This window comes from Melopsittacus undulatus, chromosome 5 (assembly GCF_012275295.1).
Source record: "Melopsittacus undulatus isolate bMelUnd1 chromosome 5, bMelUnd1.mat.Z, whole genome shotgun sequence".
NCBI classification, from domain to species: domain Eukaryota; kingdom Metazoa; phylum Chordata; class Aves; order Psittaciformes; family Psittaculidae; genus Melopsittacus; species Melopsittacus undulatus.
In genome coordinates this window covers 54,456,443-54,475,145 of record NC_047531.1, presented here as the reverse complement: position 1 = coordinate 54,475,145, position 18,703 = coordinate 54,456,443, and the positions used below count along the sequence as shown (strand labels likewise).

Below are 18,703 nucleotides of genomic sequence, written 5' to 3'. Positions count from 1 at the left end.
TATATACAAACTTTAGTGTCAGTTTTGTAGTAAGGTTCTTCCAATACTGACATTATAAAGACAAGTTGTGGGCTTTATCTGCACTTGGAAGTGTTGATTCTAGTAGAGACATCAGGTTAAATTGATATAGCAACTAATGAACTTCAAAATGAGAATTTTAAATGACCTTCCAGGTTAATGCTTATATAGACTTTTGCTCAGTCTTCAGATAATACTATTTTTGAAATTTAAATTGGGAAGGTGTAGTTCATAGTATTTAACATAGACTGTTCTGTTGGATGTTTCCATCCAAAATAGCTGTTGTTAGCCTCTGTGGTTTGCTCACAGATGAGCATTACATTTATTTCTTTATTTGCTGTTTGGCATATCATGTTTGATGTTTCAACAACCAATTTTTGTTGCCAAAGAGGAAGGTTTCTTGATCTAACAGCCTGAGCATTTGAATATGTATAACTGTATATTCTGTTAGGCTAAACAGTTAAGAAGGTAAAATGCATGTTAAGAAGTTGACAGCTATGGCAACCGAATGTATGGTCCTAGGTTCTGTCATGAGGAAGAGAATCCGGTGGATACTGTATCAAAGCATCCAGTTTGAGAGAGACTAGCACTGTGGTCTTAAACTTCAGGTTCTCTACAGAGCTTCTGTGATCTTTCTCTGCCAGGCAATATCAAGGGAACCAAAATTTAAGCCACTTCACGTTACTCACTTAATGTAGCCTACATTGTGGTGGCAAAAAGTCAGTTTTAAGTGAAAGAAACTTCAGCTTGTATCAAGCAACAGGAAAACCCTGTGCCAAGCCGAACTTAGGAACATCTTCCTCCCCAAGACATTTGTAAAAGGGTATGTGACTAGAGTATAGCTTCAGTGCTGGCTGTGCTGGCTGAGGACAGCTTGGTTTTTCACCTAAATGTTTTTTAACTTCCTGGTTTGTTTTTTCGTTTGTTTTGATATATGACGTTCACTATATCTGGTTTTGGGCGCAACTCTTTTCCATTTTACCATCCCTTGCTCCTGTCGAATTGTGCCCTGGCTGTTCTGGTGTGTGTTTCGGACAAGCAGCAAAGTGAGTCTGACATTTATTAGCTGTTTACAATTACCAGATGTAATATAAATTTTGCTGCTAAAGTTACATAGTATGAACAGTGTTTGGCAATGTGCAGTTTCTTTTCTCTCCCAGTTTTTGAACAAATGTAGTGTCTGGGCCCTGAAGGTTTCTGTGGTTGGCATCTTTAAATCAAGATACTGATTTTGTTTGCAAATGCCCAGTTATTTTGGAAGAATGGAGAACTGTAGAAGAACTGGAGAATTTTCATCCCTACTGCCCCCCCTCCCCCCCCCCCCCCCCCCCCCCCCCCAGTTTTGTATGCTTCCTGCCAGGGTCCTGTTCTTATGATAGGCAATTGTTTTTCCTGGAAAACCTGTATTTTAATTAGAACAGATTGATCTTATATCTTATCCATGGAGGACAATGCAAAGGAAACATTTTCAGGAAAATGAAGGGGAAGAGCATTCAGGCAGACTGCCCTGGCAAATGTGTTTTAGCATCTGGAGAGAAAATGGCTTGTAGTGGTTCTTTGAGCAGATTTGCTCATATAGCAGTCAGAAAGTTGACTTTTTTTTTTTTAAAATCTCTGTTGTTTGTAACTTTTTCATTTTAAAGGTACAGTTTGGCTTTGTTTTGAATAATTTTACTGAAAAAGTAGTGAAAGTAGCAGTATAAGCAATAAGAGGTCAGTCTACATGGCTTTGAAATATGTGACTTCAGATATCATAGTTGCATGATCTAACATAGGGAAGTTCTATACTTGTTGTTTCTAATTACATGAGGTATTTTTTTCTTAAGTGAATTACTGGAAGACTTCAGGATTTGATGCTTTGAGAAAGAATTTGCCAATCTTTTATCTATTTGCTGTTGTTTGATGTGTATCTACGTTTAGATATGGTATAAATAGAGGATTCCTGAAGAAGTTTGACTGAGCTATGCAAATTACGGCTTTTCTTACTGCTTGTGCATAAGCTGTCTTTTGTGGAGGGAGTTCCTGTGGCTTCAAGTTTCTTCCTCACTCTTTCAGGGAAGCTCTCTATTCCAGTGAATGGGGAATGGCCTGCAAGAGCAGCAGTCTTTCTGATCCAGTCAAGGTCTTTCATGGAGAAAATGTATTTTGCTAAAGCCAGCAACACATTATGCTGGTTTCCCTGCTTTCTCAAGGTGAAGTCAGCCTCGTCTGCATCTTTTTAGAAGTATAATTTTGTTTCAAAGAAGGTATTACAATGATTTGTTTTGCCTGCATGTAACTTCAAAATTCCCTTCTGATTAGTAAATACATTTTCAGATTTGTTTTGTGTTTAGAACCAGCTTAGCATGGTTCACATAGTTCACATAGGAAAATTTTTCCACAATCGCTATTCCAATCAAAGCAGTTCCCTTGTGGAACTGCTCTGGAATTGCATGTGTGCTGATTTTTTTATTTCAGAATAATTGATGTTTGCAAAACCTGGAAAGAGAAAAACCGTAAAATTTGCTGTTCTTTAGTTATAGCATGCTGAATTCTTTCAGGATAGTTACTGCAGAGAACTTCTTTTCAAAGCACCTATCTGGCTAATATTTCTGAGGAGATCCCAGCAAAAATGCATTAACTTGTATTTTCCAATAAAATAATTAAAATTTAGTAAACTGTGTATGTATGTATTGCTAAGAGCATGATTTAGCCATCAGGGCTTTTACAATTCTTGTATGGCAGAAACTGCAAAATTGCAACCATTCTGCCTTGGTTGTCAAAATAGATGCATTGCTTTTTGTAAGAGAATTTTTCAGGAATTACTGTGTCTGAGAAATTTTTCCTACTTCACAATTCGTTACTGTCATTCTTAAAGGTTTGTTATTGTTCTGCCACTGAAAAAGACATAGGGAATACTGATACCACTGCCTCCTTATTTTCTTGTGCTCTCCTGAGTACATCTGTATTGTGTTGTAGGAGTTCTTTTCAGTTTTTCCTGTTTGATCAGATAATAAAATAATAATCAGTTTGGCCTATCAAAAGCAAGAAACAAAGTTTATACCCTTTTAAACCAGTTTTCTCACTGGACATTCACCAGTACTTTATTGGACAGATTTCTTTATGAAGGCTTTTTCCACAGATGATTTATTTTACATTGGCTCCACAAAACGGTTAAGAAGTCTAAAGATAGACAGAGGGAAGTCAGCAGATTGTTGTAAGATGACTTGGAATTTGTTGCAGCCAGTATAAGGCCCTTATAATTTTGATAACACTTGAAATATGCAACAATCAAGATTCTGAGCAAAGGACTGTAAAAATCTCATGATTCTTGTGCATCAGTAAGAATCCAGGTGAGTCTTCTATTTATGCCTTCTTGCTGCATGAACCTCTTAAGAATAAGAGCAGACTTTGGCTTATTCTCTGAGCTAAGTAGCAGGATACAGTGAGTTATAGGACAATGAAGCTCAAGAGATCTGACATGCCTTTAAGGATAATCTCATTGGAGCACAAAACAGTAGTCCATACAGATGCTCAGGAAAATGAGTAATCATGTAAGGAGAGCATTGTGGAGGGAACCCCTGACTGAGCACCAACACAGAAGACTTGTGCAGGAGATAGAAGTGAGGACAAGCTGCTCGAGGATATAAAAGCATGGGCTGCATATGCAAAGATGGTATTCAGGCTAACGTTCCACCAAAGTTGAAACTGGTGGGGGACATCAAAAGCAACAAGAATAACTGTGTATGTGGTGCTGGAAGTTCAAGAGGAAAAGAGTAATAAGGAAAATACAGGCTTGCTGCGATGTGATGGCTGATTTAGTGACAGTGAATATGGATAAGGTTGAGGCATGTGGTGCTTTTTTTTTTTGCCTTGATCTTCATCAGCAGGGTCTTCTAGGCCCTTGTACTTACAGATGGGACTCAAAGTAGAAGATAACTATCAACAGAAAGGTGATGGAACAACTTATTTTTGACACCATCTCTAGACATATCAAGGATGAGGGGGTCATTAAGAGCAGCCAACATGGTTTTACCATGGGGAAGTCATGTTTGACCAACCTTACAGCCTTCTATGAGGAAGTAACTAGGAGGGATGATGGTAGAGCGGTAGATGTGGTTTTTCTTGATTTCAGTAAGGCATTTGATACTGTCTCCCACAGCATCCTCATAGATAAGCTAAGGAAGTGTGGGCTTGATGATCAGGTAGTGAGGTGGATCAAGAACTGCTTGAAAGGAAGAAAGCAGAGAGTTGTGATCAATGGGGCAGAATCTAGCTGGAGGTCTGTGACTAGTGGAGTCCCTCAGGGGTTGGTGCTGGGACCAGTGCTGTTTAATATTTTCATCAACGACCTGGATGAGGGAACTGAGTGTACCCTCAGCAAGTTTGCCAATGACACTAAAGTGGAAGGAGTGGCTGACACACCAGAAGGCTGTGTTGCCATTCAGCAAGACCTGGGCAGGCTGGAGAGTTGGGCAGGGAGAAACTTGATGAAATTCAACAAGGGCAAGTGTAGAGTCTTGCATCTGGGGAAGAACAACCCCATGTACCAGTACAGGCTGGGGGTTGACCTGCTGGAAAGGAGTGAAGGGGAAAGGGACCTGGAGGTCCTGGTGGATAGGAGGATATCCATGAGCCAGCAATGTGCCCTTGTGGCCAAAAAGGCAAATGGCATCCTAGGGTGCATTAGAAAGGCTGTGGTTAGTAGGGCAAGAGAGGTTCTCCTCCCCCTCTACTCTGCCTTGGTGAGGCTGCATCTGGAATATTGCGTCCAGTTCTGGGCCCCTCAGTTCAAGAAGGACAGGGAATTGCTTGAAAGAGTCCAGCGCAGAGCCACAAAGATGATGAAGGGAGTGGAACACCTCCCTTATGAGGAGAGGCTGAGGGAGCTGGGTCTCTTTAGCTTGGAGGAGACTGAGGGGTGACCTCATCAGTGTTTACAGATATGTAAAGGGTGGGTGTCAGGATGATGGAGCTAGGCTTTTTTTCAGTGATATCCAGTGATAGGACAAGGGGCACTGGGTGTAAACTGGAGCATAGGAAGTTCCACGTTAACATCAGGAAGAACTACTTTACTGTAAGAGTGACAGAGCACTGGAACAGGTTGCCTAGGGGGGTTGTGGAGTCTTCTACATTGGAGATATTCAAGGGCCGCCTGGACATGTTCCTGTGTGATGTACTCTAGGTTACCCTGCTCTTGCAGGGGGTTGGACTAGATGATCTTTCGAGGTCCCTTCCAACCCTTGGGATTCTGTGAATAGTGGAAGCAGATTGGGTCAGGGTTCTCTTGGATATGAAGAAGGCATCTTTGCATGCTGTTGGGTATGGGGTGCAGGTCTTCTAAAATTAGGAATGCAAATGAAGACTTGGAAAAAAGAGTAAGAAAGATAAGTAAATGTTTGGGACAAACGGGAATGGTTCTTCATAGTGTTACTTAAGTTTTCAATACAAACTCTCTTCAATTTGGCCTATCAATAACTCTGAAGTGTTTTTAAAGTAACATATCTTTCTGTTAATGAAGCTGGACAATTTTAAAGTCATGTGCTGTGTCTGCTTCTGTCATGCATTGCCGCTGAATTCCTGAAAAATGTGGTTAGCAGTACAGCAAGTTGCAAAACAAATTTTCTCATGAGGATTAGCTTAATGGATGGGAACATATGCCTTTTGACACTCAATAAGTGCACAAGGTTGAAATATACAGGAACAAGTAAAGAAGAAATGAAGGATAGGGAAGCATAAGCAAGATCATCGGGACTGTTAAAACGTTAGCGATGCTGGCTTTTTGGAGTGGATCACAGTTCTTACTGAGTTCAGCTTTTCAATTTGAGAGAGTAACTGCATAGTTGTTTCTGTGTTGTTCTGCCCTTCATCCTTGATTATTGTAGATTAACCTGAAGATGGTGTTGGCAATGATGAAAATATAACTTAAGGATGCAGTGCAAAAGCTGATGAGATTTACATCATATATATGTCAGAGTGTCTTGAAATAAAACATCTAAGCCTCGGTGTGCCTCATTTCTTACTGTCTTGGTACTTCTGGGAAAAATGATTTTACCATTCATCAGACTCAGGTGAGTTATCTGTGAGACTGAACATGGTCAACAGAGCAGAGTAACGTTAAACACTCAACAGTGGAAGTTTGGTACAATGGTTAAAGAATCAACAAAGATAGATGCTCCTGTATTTGCCCTTTTTTTCTGTGCAATCTTATAAAGTTCCTCTGAATATCATAGCTTTTAGATATTTCAAATAAGGGTCAAGTGTTAGGGTCCAGAGGAAAATGTAACTGACCTGCCATAAGAAGTTAGAATTTGTTAACGCTTTTCTGCACCCATCGTAGAAACAGTTTATGGATTTCAGTCCATGGGTAAAATTGTGATGAGCCATTCCCATGACAAAAGATGACAAAACAAGTGTGATGCTGCTGCAGACTTATTCCTAAAAATTCTGTAGTACCTCTGGTCATCAGTATTAGTCTCTGTCTAAATTTGCTGCATGAATGACTGGCTGAACTGAATTTATATTCTGAACAGACCCATATACTTCACTTCCTCCTACTGGCAGAAAAGCACAAGCTTTGTGTTTATTGCTTTCCTTACCACTTCCCAGGTGGTTCTTGGTAATGGATGTGTATGGGGCCCAGGTTAAGGAGTGCGTCATTAGACAGTGTATTATGTTCCAAGAACAGATTATTTAATAGGGAACATAATGCAATTTGAAACAAATTTCCTGATGTGTGGAGTTCTGTGGTGTTTTATCTAATGCATGACATCATATTTGCAAAGGATCCCTATCGTTCTTTTTACATCCAAAGATAACTGTGAGAATGGTGTAAGACATAGCTTTTTAGTTCTATACATGGTTTTGTGTGTGCCCATCTCAGCTTCCTCCAATACTGCTGTTTTGGAAAGATGAAACAGTGAGCAGTAGTGTGCAACACATGGTGCCATGAATTTTGGTTTCCTGTCTTGTTGAGGTTTTTGGTGAGGACTTCAGCTATTTAATACTAACTCTTCTTTACTTGAATTATATGCTCAGAAGAAGCCATTTCCTCTGAGTCTCACTTCAAGCCCTTTTTAAGACTGTTTGTTCTACCCATGAGTAAGAAATCTGGCTCAAGAGATGTTAACAATATTTTTTATAAGTGAAACCCTGGTGGGTTTGCTTTTTTTTTTTTTTCTCTCTCAGTGCCACTGATGAACTCTTAACCATGTCTGATGTTTTTGCATAGGCATTCCACGTGTTTTAAATTATGAAGTTTGTTAAGAAATGGTTTGTTGTTTGTCACTCTGAAATAAATGTTTTTTTTTTTCACATTCTGTAATATTAGTAATTCTTGAGAAGTTTGCTACAATGGCAGTTCTTGCAAGGAGTATTCCAGAGCTAGTCTATGCTTTGGCCAGATTGTTCTTCAGTGACTTTTAGGTAAGATTTCAGTGCCCAATATCCTGTCATAAGCTCCTTGCATGGAAGGTGCCCAAAGTTCATTGGAGAAGATCAGGTGAATAAGAAAATTATTAAAGAGAGGTTTTTGAAGCAAAAAATCTTCATAAGGTGGCATTTCTGTTTCCTGTGACCCCATCCTCCCTGCTTACTCGAAATAGTTGATCTCACTGCTGTAAAATTTGACTTAGATTTGCTTTGAAAAATATCCACAATCTGCATTGGTTTGTTAGTCACCTCTTGGGACAAATGATATTCTGTGCCATAAAGCATAGTTACACAATGAAATGTTAGAAGAAGATTTTCATTTGCTGTTGTTCAAGCTTTCTAGGGGTTTGACCTTGTATTTTAATATTTGTTTTTTGCTTCTGCATTTAAGTTCTATTTTAATAGGTTCCAATTCTCTCATGTTCCTATTTTGTCTTATGACACTGTTAGATATGTGCTGTTTGATATTGCTGTGTTGCTTAATTTCTGCTGATCTATTTTTCATTTTTAGAAAAGTCACCTATGATGTCATCAAATGTATAATATTTAAAATATATTTAACACTGCTTTTTATGGTATGCTACATTATGTACACATTTTATGATTTACTTGAAGGCTAGAATCTGTTCTTTCAGAACTGGAAAGCTGAATTGAGCTTGTAGAGCAGTAATGCACATTCAAGCTGTCAGAAGCACCTGTTGGGATTTTTTGTTTCGTTGCAGTTTTTAAGAGAATTGTTTGGTAGAATCCTTATTATAGAAACAGTTCCTGGCTGATGGCAATGATTGTCAGAGCAGGTTTTCCCATGGCATGCCCATGCTGACTGTCCAGCTGAAGGAAACTGTAAAAGATTAATACAGTTCTGTTAAGAAGACAAAATCTTCATTGGTCAAACTTTCAAAGCATTAGGGTGACATATCTGGGTCTGTTGTTGGCTTATGGTTAGTTTTATCATGGTAGTAGTTTTGAATCACATTTAAAACCTATATATTCACAGCTGCTTATTGGACCATATAGTCCAATTCTGCGTTTTATACAAAAATTCTACAGAAGAACATTTTAAATGTAAGACTAATTTCGCAGCTTTGTAAGTATTTCATAACTTCTTACAGTTTCTTATTACGTAGACAGATATTTGCAGTCAATTTAGTTGTAAATACTTCTATGTAGACAAAGTTGGAGAGACAGTATAAAACAATGTTTATATATATATAGCATATCAAACACTGCACTTATGAAGCTGATTTAATACATTATATCAGAAAAAAGCAAACTGAAAGGAATGTAAGATTGCAATAGCTTAATGTACTCAAGTGTACATAGTTAATATCTTCTTATATAATACTCTTGTTTAGTATTAATATGGCTAGTCCATGTTAATACTAACAGAAAGTTAAATTTCTTAGTCTGCAGAGTGAAGTGTTACTGCAGGATGTTAGAAAGTGACATAGTAGAAGACACAGAACTTCTTTGTGAGCATTAGTAAGAAAATGTTTTGTTTTCTAGAAGTGTTTCTGTAGAGATTAATATTTGGGGTAGAAAATGTTCAACAGGATATTACTTTTTTCTGAAGCCTATTATATGTTAAATTTAGTCTTAAGAGATAGAAAATGCATGAGTTTACATGGCTTCTAAGTGTCCCATGGCTTTTTAAGTATCCCAGTTGTGTTTAGACAGTTACTGGTTTGTAGCTGACTTTTGTCCTTCAATGCCTATGCAGTGTGATACCGCTGTTATATGCAGCAAGTCTGTATAGCAGGCACTGTATAGCAGAGGACTGTGGACCGCTGTTTGCAGGGGTGATGAAAGCAAGCTAAAACTAGAATATTACAGCATTTTGATGTTTAAGAAAATCATGTAGCTGTATTCCAATTTTCAGAGCAGTGGAAAGAGTTCTGTGTTGGAAAGTCTTGTGGGGAGGGATCTGCTCCCACGAGGTACTGGAGTTGTCACCCGGAGACCCCTTATTCTGCAGCTGGTGCACGTTTCCCCAGAGGATGGTCGGAAAACAGCTGGAGATGAAAATGGTAAGTATGATCCAAGAGTGTGTTTTGCCTTGTAGGAAAGGGACTTTGAATCTTTCTTGTTCATTTGACTGAAAAATCAGTTGAAAAAAATGGCTCTTGTCACATCTGTTCTGTCCATTTAGAAGTGTCATTTAGAAGTCAAAATCTGGATGTTCAAAATATCTTTAATGTTTTAAGTTTTTCTATTCTTAGGAAACACTTGAGAAAAGCATACCAAAGAAAGCATTTCAGTTATGATTTTGATTATCTAGATTGTAGAGAACATGATTTTCTTGTATGTGTTTTTCTTCCCCTCCTCTTTTGCTGTATAAATAAGGTTTTTCCTTGAGAAGATGAGTATGTGACTTCTTAAAAGGAGGTTAGGAATTACATAATTTCTGAACAGCGGTGGTAGAAGAAGAAAGGAAAACAATTGTAGTAGAAGCAGACGAATTTTAATGGGCATGTTCTGTAGTGTACAGATGCTACCTTACTGAGCTGCACTGAGGTTCCAAGCACATGAAGAACTGCACACAAAATGTTCTGAAGTGGTTTACTTTGAAACTTACCTCTAGCAGATCAAGAAAGTAATCTCACTTGTCCCTTGGGAGTTTAAATACTCGTTCTATACAAACTAGTGCATTTGATGTGAAGAGCAGTGGAGTCATAGCCACCTCGTGATTGTAAGATAAATCTTACCTTTTTCATGTAGGCAGTAAAAAGTGCACAGGCTTTTGATGGTGTGGTAAACTTGGGGCTATAATTATTCTCATTGTATTCAAATTTTTGTTAATGTATTTTTAGCGATAGTAAGTCAAGGTATCAGTAGTTCTTTACAGTATTTCTTTTAATGTAATCATAGAATGATAGAATAGTTAGGATTGGGAAGGACCTTAAGATCATTTATTTCCACCCCCCTTGCCATGGGTAGGGACACCTTACACTAGACCATGTCACCCAAGGCTCTGTCCTGGCCTTGGACACTGCCAGGGATGGAGCATTTACCACTTCTTTAGGCAACCTTGTTCCAGTGCCTCACCACCTTCACAGTAGGAAAGTTCTTATATCTAACCTGAACTTCCCCTGTTTAAGTTTTAACCTGTTACCTCTTGTCCTATCGCTACACTCCCTAATTAAGAGTCTCTCCTCAAGCATCCCTGTAGGCCCCCTTCATATAGTGGAAGGCTGCTATGAGGTTTCGATGTAGCTTCTCTTCTCCAGGCTGAACTACCCTAACTTTCTCAACTTGTCTGCATATGGGAGGTGCTCCAGCCCTCTTATCATCTTTGTGGCCCTCCTTTGGACTTGTTCCAACAGCTCCTTGCCCTTCTTATGTTGAGGACACCAGAACTGCACACAGTACTCCAAGTGGGGTCTCAGGAGAGCAGAGCACAGGGGCAGGATCACCTTCTTTGACCTGCTGGTCACACTCCTTTTGATGCAGCCCAGGATACGGTTGGCTTTCTGGGCTGCGAGTGCACACTGAAGCCAGCTCGTGTTAAGTTTCTCATCAACCAATACCCGGCAGGGCTGCTCTAAATCTCTTCTCCGCACAACATGTAGCTGTGCCTGGGGTTGCTCCGACCCAGCTGAAGGACCTTGCACTTTGCATTGTTGAACTTCATGAGGTTGGCACTGGCCCACCTCTCAAGCATGTCACAGTCCCTCTTCATTCCATCTCTTCCCTCCAGCATATCAACTGAACCATGTATCTTAGTGCCATCAGCATCCCAATGTCCATGTTGCCAACAAAGATATTGAACAGGCTCTTTCCCAACACCCAAGACCGCTTGTTACTGGTCTCCAGCTGGACATTGAACTGTTGACAGCAACTTTGTGTGCTGCCATCTAGCCAATTTATTATCCACCTAATGGTCCATCCATCAAATTTGTATCTCTACAGTTTAGAGACAAGGATGTCATGTGGAACAGTGTCAAATACTTTGTACAAGTCCAGGTACTACACAATGTTAACTGCTTTGCCCCTATCCTAGTGTTCTGTAGCCCCACCGTAGAAGACCACCAAATTGGTAAGGCACGATTTGCCCTTAGAGAGCCAGGCTGGCTGTCACCAGCCACCTTACTGTTTTTCATGTGTCTTAGCATGAGTCCCAGGAGAATCTTCTCCATGGTCCTATCAGGCAGAGAAGTAAGATTGACTGGTCTATAGTTTCCCGAGTCTTCCATTTTCCCCTTCTTGAAAATGGGCATTATGTTTCCCTTTTTCCAGTCACTGGGGACTTCTCCTGACTGCCATGGTGTTTAAAATATGACGGACAGTGGCTTAGCAACTTCATTCGCCAGCTCCTTTAGGACCCATGGATGGATTTCATCAGATCCCATGGACTTGTGCTTGTTCAGGTTCCTAAGATGCTCTCCAAGCCAGTCCTCCCCTACAGTGGGCCTAAGGTCTTCATTCTGGCAGTAGTATTTATAGCCTTTGGTTTCTGAAGAGCAGTTACTAATATTGTGCAGTTTAAAGCTCCAATTTGCATTCTTGCAACAATCAGTGAACACAATTTGGGTTTATAATAATTAAAAACTTCTAGTGTCTAATCCAGGGTGTGCTGGTTTGTGAAAAACTGTAGGAAAACTCAGGTTGGAAATGGTCTCTAGTCCAACCTCCTCCTCAAAAAAAGGCTAACTCTGAACTCAAGGCGAGTTTGCCTGGGGCTTTATCCAGTTGGGTCTTGAAAGCATCCAAGGGTGGTGAATTCAGAAAGTCTCTGGGCAACCTTTTAGAATGACACATTTGATCTCTTTAAATGTGGTTTTACATTACTTGTATTGTGCAGTGTACAGCTTCCAGTACTTTTCAGAATGCTTTGATTCTGAGTTGTTGGGTAAAACATGATTTTGTTCTGTAACTTCACAGGTATAAAAGATAGTTTCATAATCAAAACATTCTGAGTCAAGGCTTAGCCTTTCTCTTGTGGGTTGCATTTGATCTGGTGTTTCAGATTTTAAATCTAAAATGGGACAATATGATTGCATAATAAATTAATTTAACTTGATATTTGAGGCCCATTTAGACCTTTTTTGGGTATGTGTGGGGGGGAAATCAATTTTTAATACATGCATGTTACAATTTCTTGATGTTCCTTTGAGAGAGCTTGTTTGCTAAGAACAGACAAACCTTTGTGACTTACCAGTTGCATTTGAAATGTCTCTCTCCTGCCTTCAAAATCCAAGTAAATCACAGTCTAAATGGTTTTGTCACTGATCTGGTTTAGCATATGTGCAGATCTGAGATGGGATCAGGTAGCTTGGAAAGCAAAAAGATGGCAACCCCTTATTTGGGCAATGCTTTCTGGCATTGTAATAAATCACTGTACTGCTACAGATCATAATTGTGTTATGAGGTGCATGTTGAGGTAGGGTTGAATGCGTTTAGGATTTCTCGGAGGGAAATCCATGGTCTTGCAGAAAAAGTTTTTCTCTGCAGGAGGGTTTTCTTCTTTACCAACTGAATATTGGACTAGAGAGTATCTAGTCTTGGCCACTGTTTCCTGAATGTGCTGGCAAGGAACTCTCTGTATGCACAGATAGTTCTTTTGCAACTGCCTCTATTTTATCATTTCTGTTTTGTGATTTGTGACCTTTTCCCATCGTAATGCTTGCTCTAGGTATGTACTAGTATTACATATGAATATGTCCATGTAAAAATAGTGGTTGTTACAAGCTTAAATTTTACCTCTGTCTGAGTGTTTGCTTCCAGAAAGCTTCCTGGTTTTTAGTGCAACGCTTGAGCAAGAATTGCAGCCAGGCATCTGAATTAACTTAGGATTTTCTAACATGCAACACTGAGGAACAGCAGATACGATCTTTAAAGTCATTGATGAGCTGTGTGATACCCTTTTGCAGTGGTCACTGCAAGAAAATAAAGATAAAAAATATTTCTGTTAAGTGTGAAATGCTGTGTTTTCCTAATATGATAGTTCAGACTGAGATGTATGTGGTATCATATGAAGGAAATGTTCTAATTATGCTTTTGCTGTTTATTAGTCTCCAGTGATTCATCACATACGGCGTGTTGGTGGTGTTACCACAGTATGGTGTTATCTGATCAGATTGCAAGGGAAGTGTCTGGTCTCATGAATTATTAAATTGGTATTGTAGCTAAGACCTATTGTGGTAGCTTATCCATTTGTTAGGAAATGGAAAAGAAGTTGGAACATATGAATGGTCCATTAGTAAATGTTTATAGGTTCTTTTTTTTTTTTGTCCCAAGATGGGAAGCTAAACGTTCAAAACTGAACAGATAGAATTGATATGGAACACAGGAATAATGAACAGAGATCTGTTGCTTGATAAATCAACACTGCTTTGTCAGCTTTTTGCTCTCTACTTCCAACAGGAGTCTCTTGTGCCTAGCTCCTAAACAATGAGAGCTTCATTGCTCTTAGCTTCATAGAAGCACAGCAGGAGAAGAGCTTTCACTCAAGAGCTTGCCATCTAGTTATCATCAAGGATAGAAAAAATGGTGCAACATACAGAAGGGGTTGGAAGATGTGCATGTTTTTTTCACAAGTTGGATAATTTTCTGTGTGTGTGTCTGTTCAGAGCTAGGAAGAGATGAGATGCTGGGGGAGATGGGGTTGGGGAAAATAGTTTAGATGGTAGTCTTCTGTGTCCAAGAGCTGTGAAGATATGGGAATTAGAATGCTACGGTTAGGGTTAGGGTTTGGGTTAGGTTAGGAAAACAGCTAAGATTCTTCATGGTTTGTTGATTTTGTTCTTTTTAGTATTTGGAAAGTTCTCATTCCCATTTGCAAGAAATCCTTTATGACTCCGAACAGCTTCTTTGTGCTCCCATTGTGTATGAAGAACATTTCCACTGGTTTAGGGAGAAGAGGTACATAGGTAACTGAAGTTAGTTAGCATTGTACAGTATTTGAGCTTCTTAAAGGTGCATTCCAGTATAGGAGATATAGGAGTAAGAATTTGGTGGAAGGCAGTCTTGAGAAAAATACATAATCTAGCACGTGTTGCCCAGAGAAGCTGTGTCTTCCTCATCTCTGGCAGTGTTGAAGGCCAGGTTGTACATGGCCTTTAGCAACCTCGTCTAGTGGAAGGTGTCCCTGCCCCTGGCAGGGGAGTTGGACCTAGATGATCTTTAAGATCCCTTCCAACCTGAACTATTCCTTGGTTCTATAAAGCTTTTAGGTCTCACTCAAAGATATAAAAAGCCAGAAAGCAAATGGACTGTTGCTTTATTCAGGAGATGTTTTTTTGAAAGGCAGTATCCATTTTTAACAGCCACTGTTTAAATAATTTCTTATAATCTGTAATACTTAATTTTATAATGACCACAATGTCATTTCTGCACACTTTTTATCTAGCATTGACTCTTGAATGTAACAGGTGCTTACTTCAACTGAAGCTTTGCCATAAAGAAAGTAACATAATGTGGGGAAGGTTGATATACCAGGGAAACTACAGTGATTAAAAAAAAGTTCTACATATTAACTAGAATACTGGGTTTTTCAGTGTAGCTTATTTAAAATATTTCCTCCTTGCCTTGCACATTCTTGCAGTTGGAGTAATGCAAATCCTTCCTCCTTTCCTAAAAACTCTTTTGCATTAAATTCAAGCTAGTGGGTAATTTTTCTCAGATATTAAAGGGGTTTCTGTATAGACTTCCTCAGAAGCATGGGGCAAGAGTTTCCCCAGTGTATAAAGTGAAATTTGTTAAAACTTATACGTGGACCAGATGAGATTCTTTTTTTGTTGTTGTGTACACTTCAGCAGACTGCATTTATTCCTTCAATTTTTTTTCCCTTCTCTTTATGTGCACCAAGGCTGAGGTTAAGACTAAGCCATTTATTTATGGCTTCACTCTTCTCTTGTGTTACCGATAGCAAAGAAAACATGTGGCTTATTAAAGCTTATAAAATGTTGAGTCTCCTTTGATCCATAGATATTAACAAGTTAAAACACAATGCTTCTGATTACTTTTTTTTATATGTATTTTAAAATATTAACAGGTTATACTGAACCAAAGCATTTCTTTATACATAGAACTAAGTCTAGTACTTAGCTGCACATTCCAATACCACCAGCAACCCGGTAGAAGAGAAATTCATGAGCCTACCTCACAAGTGTGTCAAGGTCCCTCTGAATGGCATTCTTTCCCTCCAGTGTATCAACAGAACCACACAGTTTGGTGTCATCATCAGACTTGCTGAAGGGGTACTCAGTCCCACTATCCATGTCACCGACAAAGATGTTGAACAAGACCAGTCCCAATACCAGTCCCTGAGGTACATACTCATTACTGGTCTCCAGCTGGACACTGAACCGTTGACCACAACTCTTTGAGTGCGACCATCCAGCCAGTTCTTTATCCACCGAGTGGTCCACCTATCAAATTGATGTCTCTCCAATTTAGAGACAAGGATGTTGTGTGGGACTGTGTCAAACGCTTTGCACAAGTTCAGGTAGATGACATCAGCTGCTCTACCCCTGTCCATCAGTTCTGTAGCCCCATCATATAAGACCACCAACTTGGTCATTCAGGATTTCCCCTTAATGAAGCCATGCTGGCTGTCACCAAGCACCTTGTTGTTTCTTATGTGCCTTAGCATGCCTTCCAGGAGAATCTGCTCCAAGATTTTGCCAGGTAGAGGTGAGACTGACTGTAATTGCCCTGGTCATCCAGTTTCCCCTTCTTGAAAATATGGGTTACATTTCCCTTTTTCCAGTCATCGGAAACTTCACCTGACTGCCATGATTTTTCAAATATGATGGTCAGTGGCTTAGCAACTTCATTTGCCAGGTCCTTCAGGACCCATGGATGGACTTCGTCAGGTCCCATGGACTTGTGTACATTCAGATTCTTAAGATGGTCTCGAACCAGATCCTCTCCTACAGTGGGGCCAAGGTCTTCATTCTCACAGTACCTGTGGCTGCCTTCCAAGACTTTGGTGGTGTGGTCAGAGCCTTTGCCAGTGAAGACTGAGGCAAAGAAGTCATTCAGAACCTCAGCTTTCTCCAAATCCTGTGTAGCCAGTTCTCCCAATAGCTTCCGGAAAGGGCCCACGTCATCCCTAATCTGTCTTTTATTCATTGCGTACCTATAGAATTGCTTCCTGTTATCCTTAGCATCCCTAGCCAAGTTTAATTCTAACTGGGCCTTAGCTTTCCTAACATGATCTCTAGCTTCCTGAACAACATTCCTTTATTCTTCCCAGGCCACCTGTCCTTGCTTCCACCATTTATAAGCCTCTTTTTTTCCCTCTAAGCTTCCTCCTTTCCTCAGCAGCTCCTTATCCATCCAAGGAGGTCTCCTGGCTCTCCTGCTGCACTTCCTTCTAGCTGGGATGCAACTGCAGTAGGTGATCCTTGAATATCAGCCAACAGTCTTGGGCCCCCACTGCCTTCTAGGGCAGTAATTTAAGACTAAACCAGTGTGTCCTAGCAGGATACATCTCCCTCTGAGGGACATAACAGCAGAGTGCTTGGTCTTTATCTTTTAAATTTAATGGTGACAATATCTTTCTGTATCTCTTCCTGGCTTTATGCCTGTCTTTATTATATTTTATTTTTAAAAGGGGATGAGCAGTGCAGTCTTGAAGATACTGTAGTTAATTGAAGATACTGTAGTTAATTCCTGTATGCGCATTTTGCTTTATTTTCTCTGAACTATAAATAAACTAAACCTGTTTAATAACCTGGAATTAATGAGCCCTTTCATTTTGCACTTACTTTGGAGGCTGGTATGTAATTTTGCGTATTTACCAATAAAGACAAGCAAATGCTGATTCCCAGCAATGGTTTCTTCATAGCCCAGGTGCCTGCAGAATAAAAAGGATAAAAGTAGTATGTTTTTTCAATTTTTTTTTTTCCTTAATGGACTCAGTCCATCTAAATCATCAACCTTCCATTGATGATAAACTTTTAACTTACTCACCTGAGCAGGATATTAAAATAACTACCCAGATGTCCCGGATTTTCTAAACTGATGAAATGATTGCTGCTGTGTTACTTACATTTTGTGCCGAACAGGCACATGCCAAAAGTGTCTTCACCCATTTGTTTTGATTCTTGCGTTTCCATGGTTCTGTACTGCCATAACATAAAAAGAGTTGTAAACTCATCAACCTTTCAGTAAAAAATTTGGATTTTTTTTTTGGTAACATGATTTCCATAAAGAATTTAAGAAAATTAGAAATTGAGAAGGGTGATAGCTGATGTTGTCTCTTCTCAAATCTGTCTCAGAACTGCCACGATATTGTTTTTTTTTAAAACTGAGCATTAGAAAGATTAATGCAAAGCCTCACGTTTCTTTCCTGTACAGTACTGTTACTTCCAGTGACAAGAAAGTATAAGTAAACATTTTTATTGTTCTTGCCATGAGTAAATGATGAGGGACATACTCCACCAAGAGAGTTCAGCTTTGCAGAACCTAATTGGTGCTGTTTCTTGTGCTCTGATAAAAATGCTGTGAGCTGTTGGAATTAGATTAACAGCAATAATAACATTACCATTAAGTAAACTTTGTTGTATAGAGTATCTGAATAATATGCATAATTTATCAGTGTTTTAGTTAAGATCTTATTTCTGTGCTTATTGTTAATATGCTACACATTCTCATCGATAGTAGAATACCATGCACATCTGTCTGCATGCCTTTGTGATCTTTGTAATACAGTCTGGTAAAGTTAATAAAATGCTATATTAAATCTGATTAAAAATTTTAAACATCATTCAATGCTGTTTCTCTTTAACTGCAGACCCTGCTACATGGAAAAATCCAAGACACCTTTCTAAAGGTTGCCTTTATCAACTTGCTTTTTTTCCCTATGCATAAAGTGCATGCTTATTATATACACTAATCACATACATATCATGGCACTTTATTGTTGTTTACACTTTTACTTTTACACTTTGGCTACTGTGTTGATTGATTATTTTGCTGAGTCTTGTAATCTGGTTGATTTTTAGTTTTCTGATATTGTTGCATTAGAATGAGATGATTTTCGCTTCTGTGCTGTTGCTGCTTCATAGAATTTCCTGCACTTTTAATTCCCAAATCCTTAAAAAAATTTACTGATCAGCATCTTGAAATTCAACTTGAGTGGAAAAATGTTTTGCAAGATTACTTGATTACTTTACAAGATTACTAGGTAAACTGTGTGTTTGCCAAGTGGCCGCATTTCTTGTAGGTTATTCTTCTAGAGCAGATTGCTGTACTGGGGAGCAGAGCTGAAATAACCACAAACTGAAAATTTTAAATGGAATTTATCACTACTATTTGGAAACCTAGT

At 39.2% G+C, this 18,703-nt stretch overlaps 1 protein-coding gene across 3 annotated transcripts in view; it reads left to right on the top strand.

Annotated features, from left to right (window-relative positions):
• DNM1L (dynamin 1 like) overlaps positions 1-18,703 on the top strand; it is a 44,645-nt gene that overhangs the window by 3,316 nt on the left and 22,626 nt on the right. For 2 of the 3 annotated variants that reach the window (XM_005144391.3, XM_005144393.3), the window contains exon 2: positions 9,308-9,455. The exons of the other annotated variant lie outside the window; for it this stretch is intronic. In XM_005144391.3, the coding sequence (XP_005144448.1) occupies positions 9,308-9,455 (148 nt within the window). The remainder of the gene's footprint in view (positions 1-9,307; positions 9,456-18,703) is intronic. 3 annotated transcript variants of the gene reach the window in all.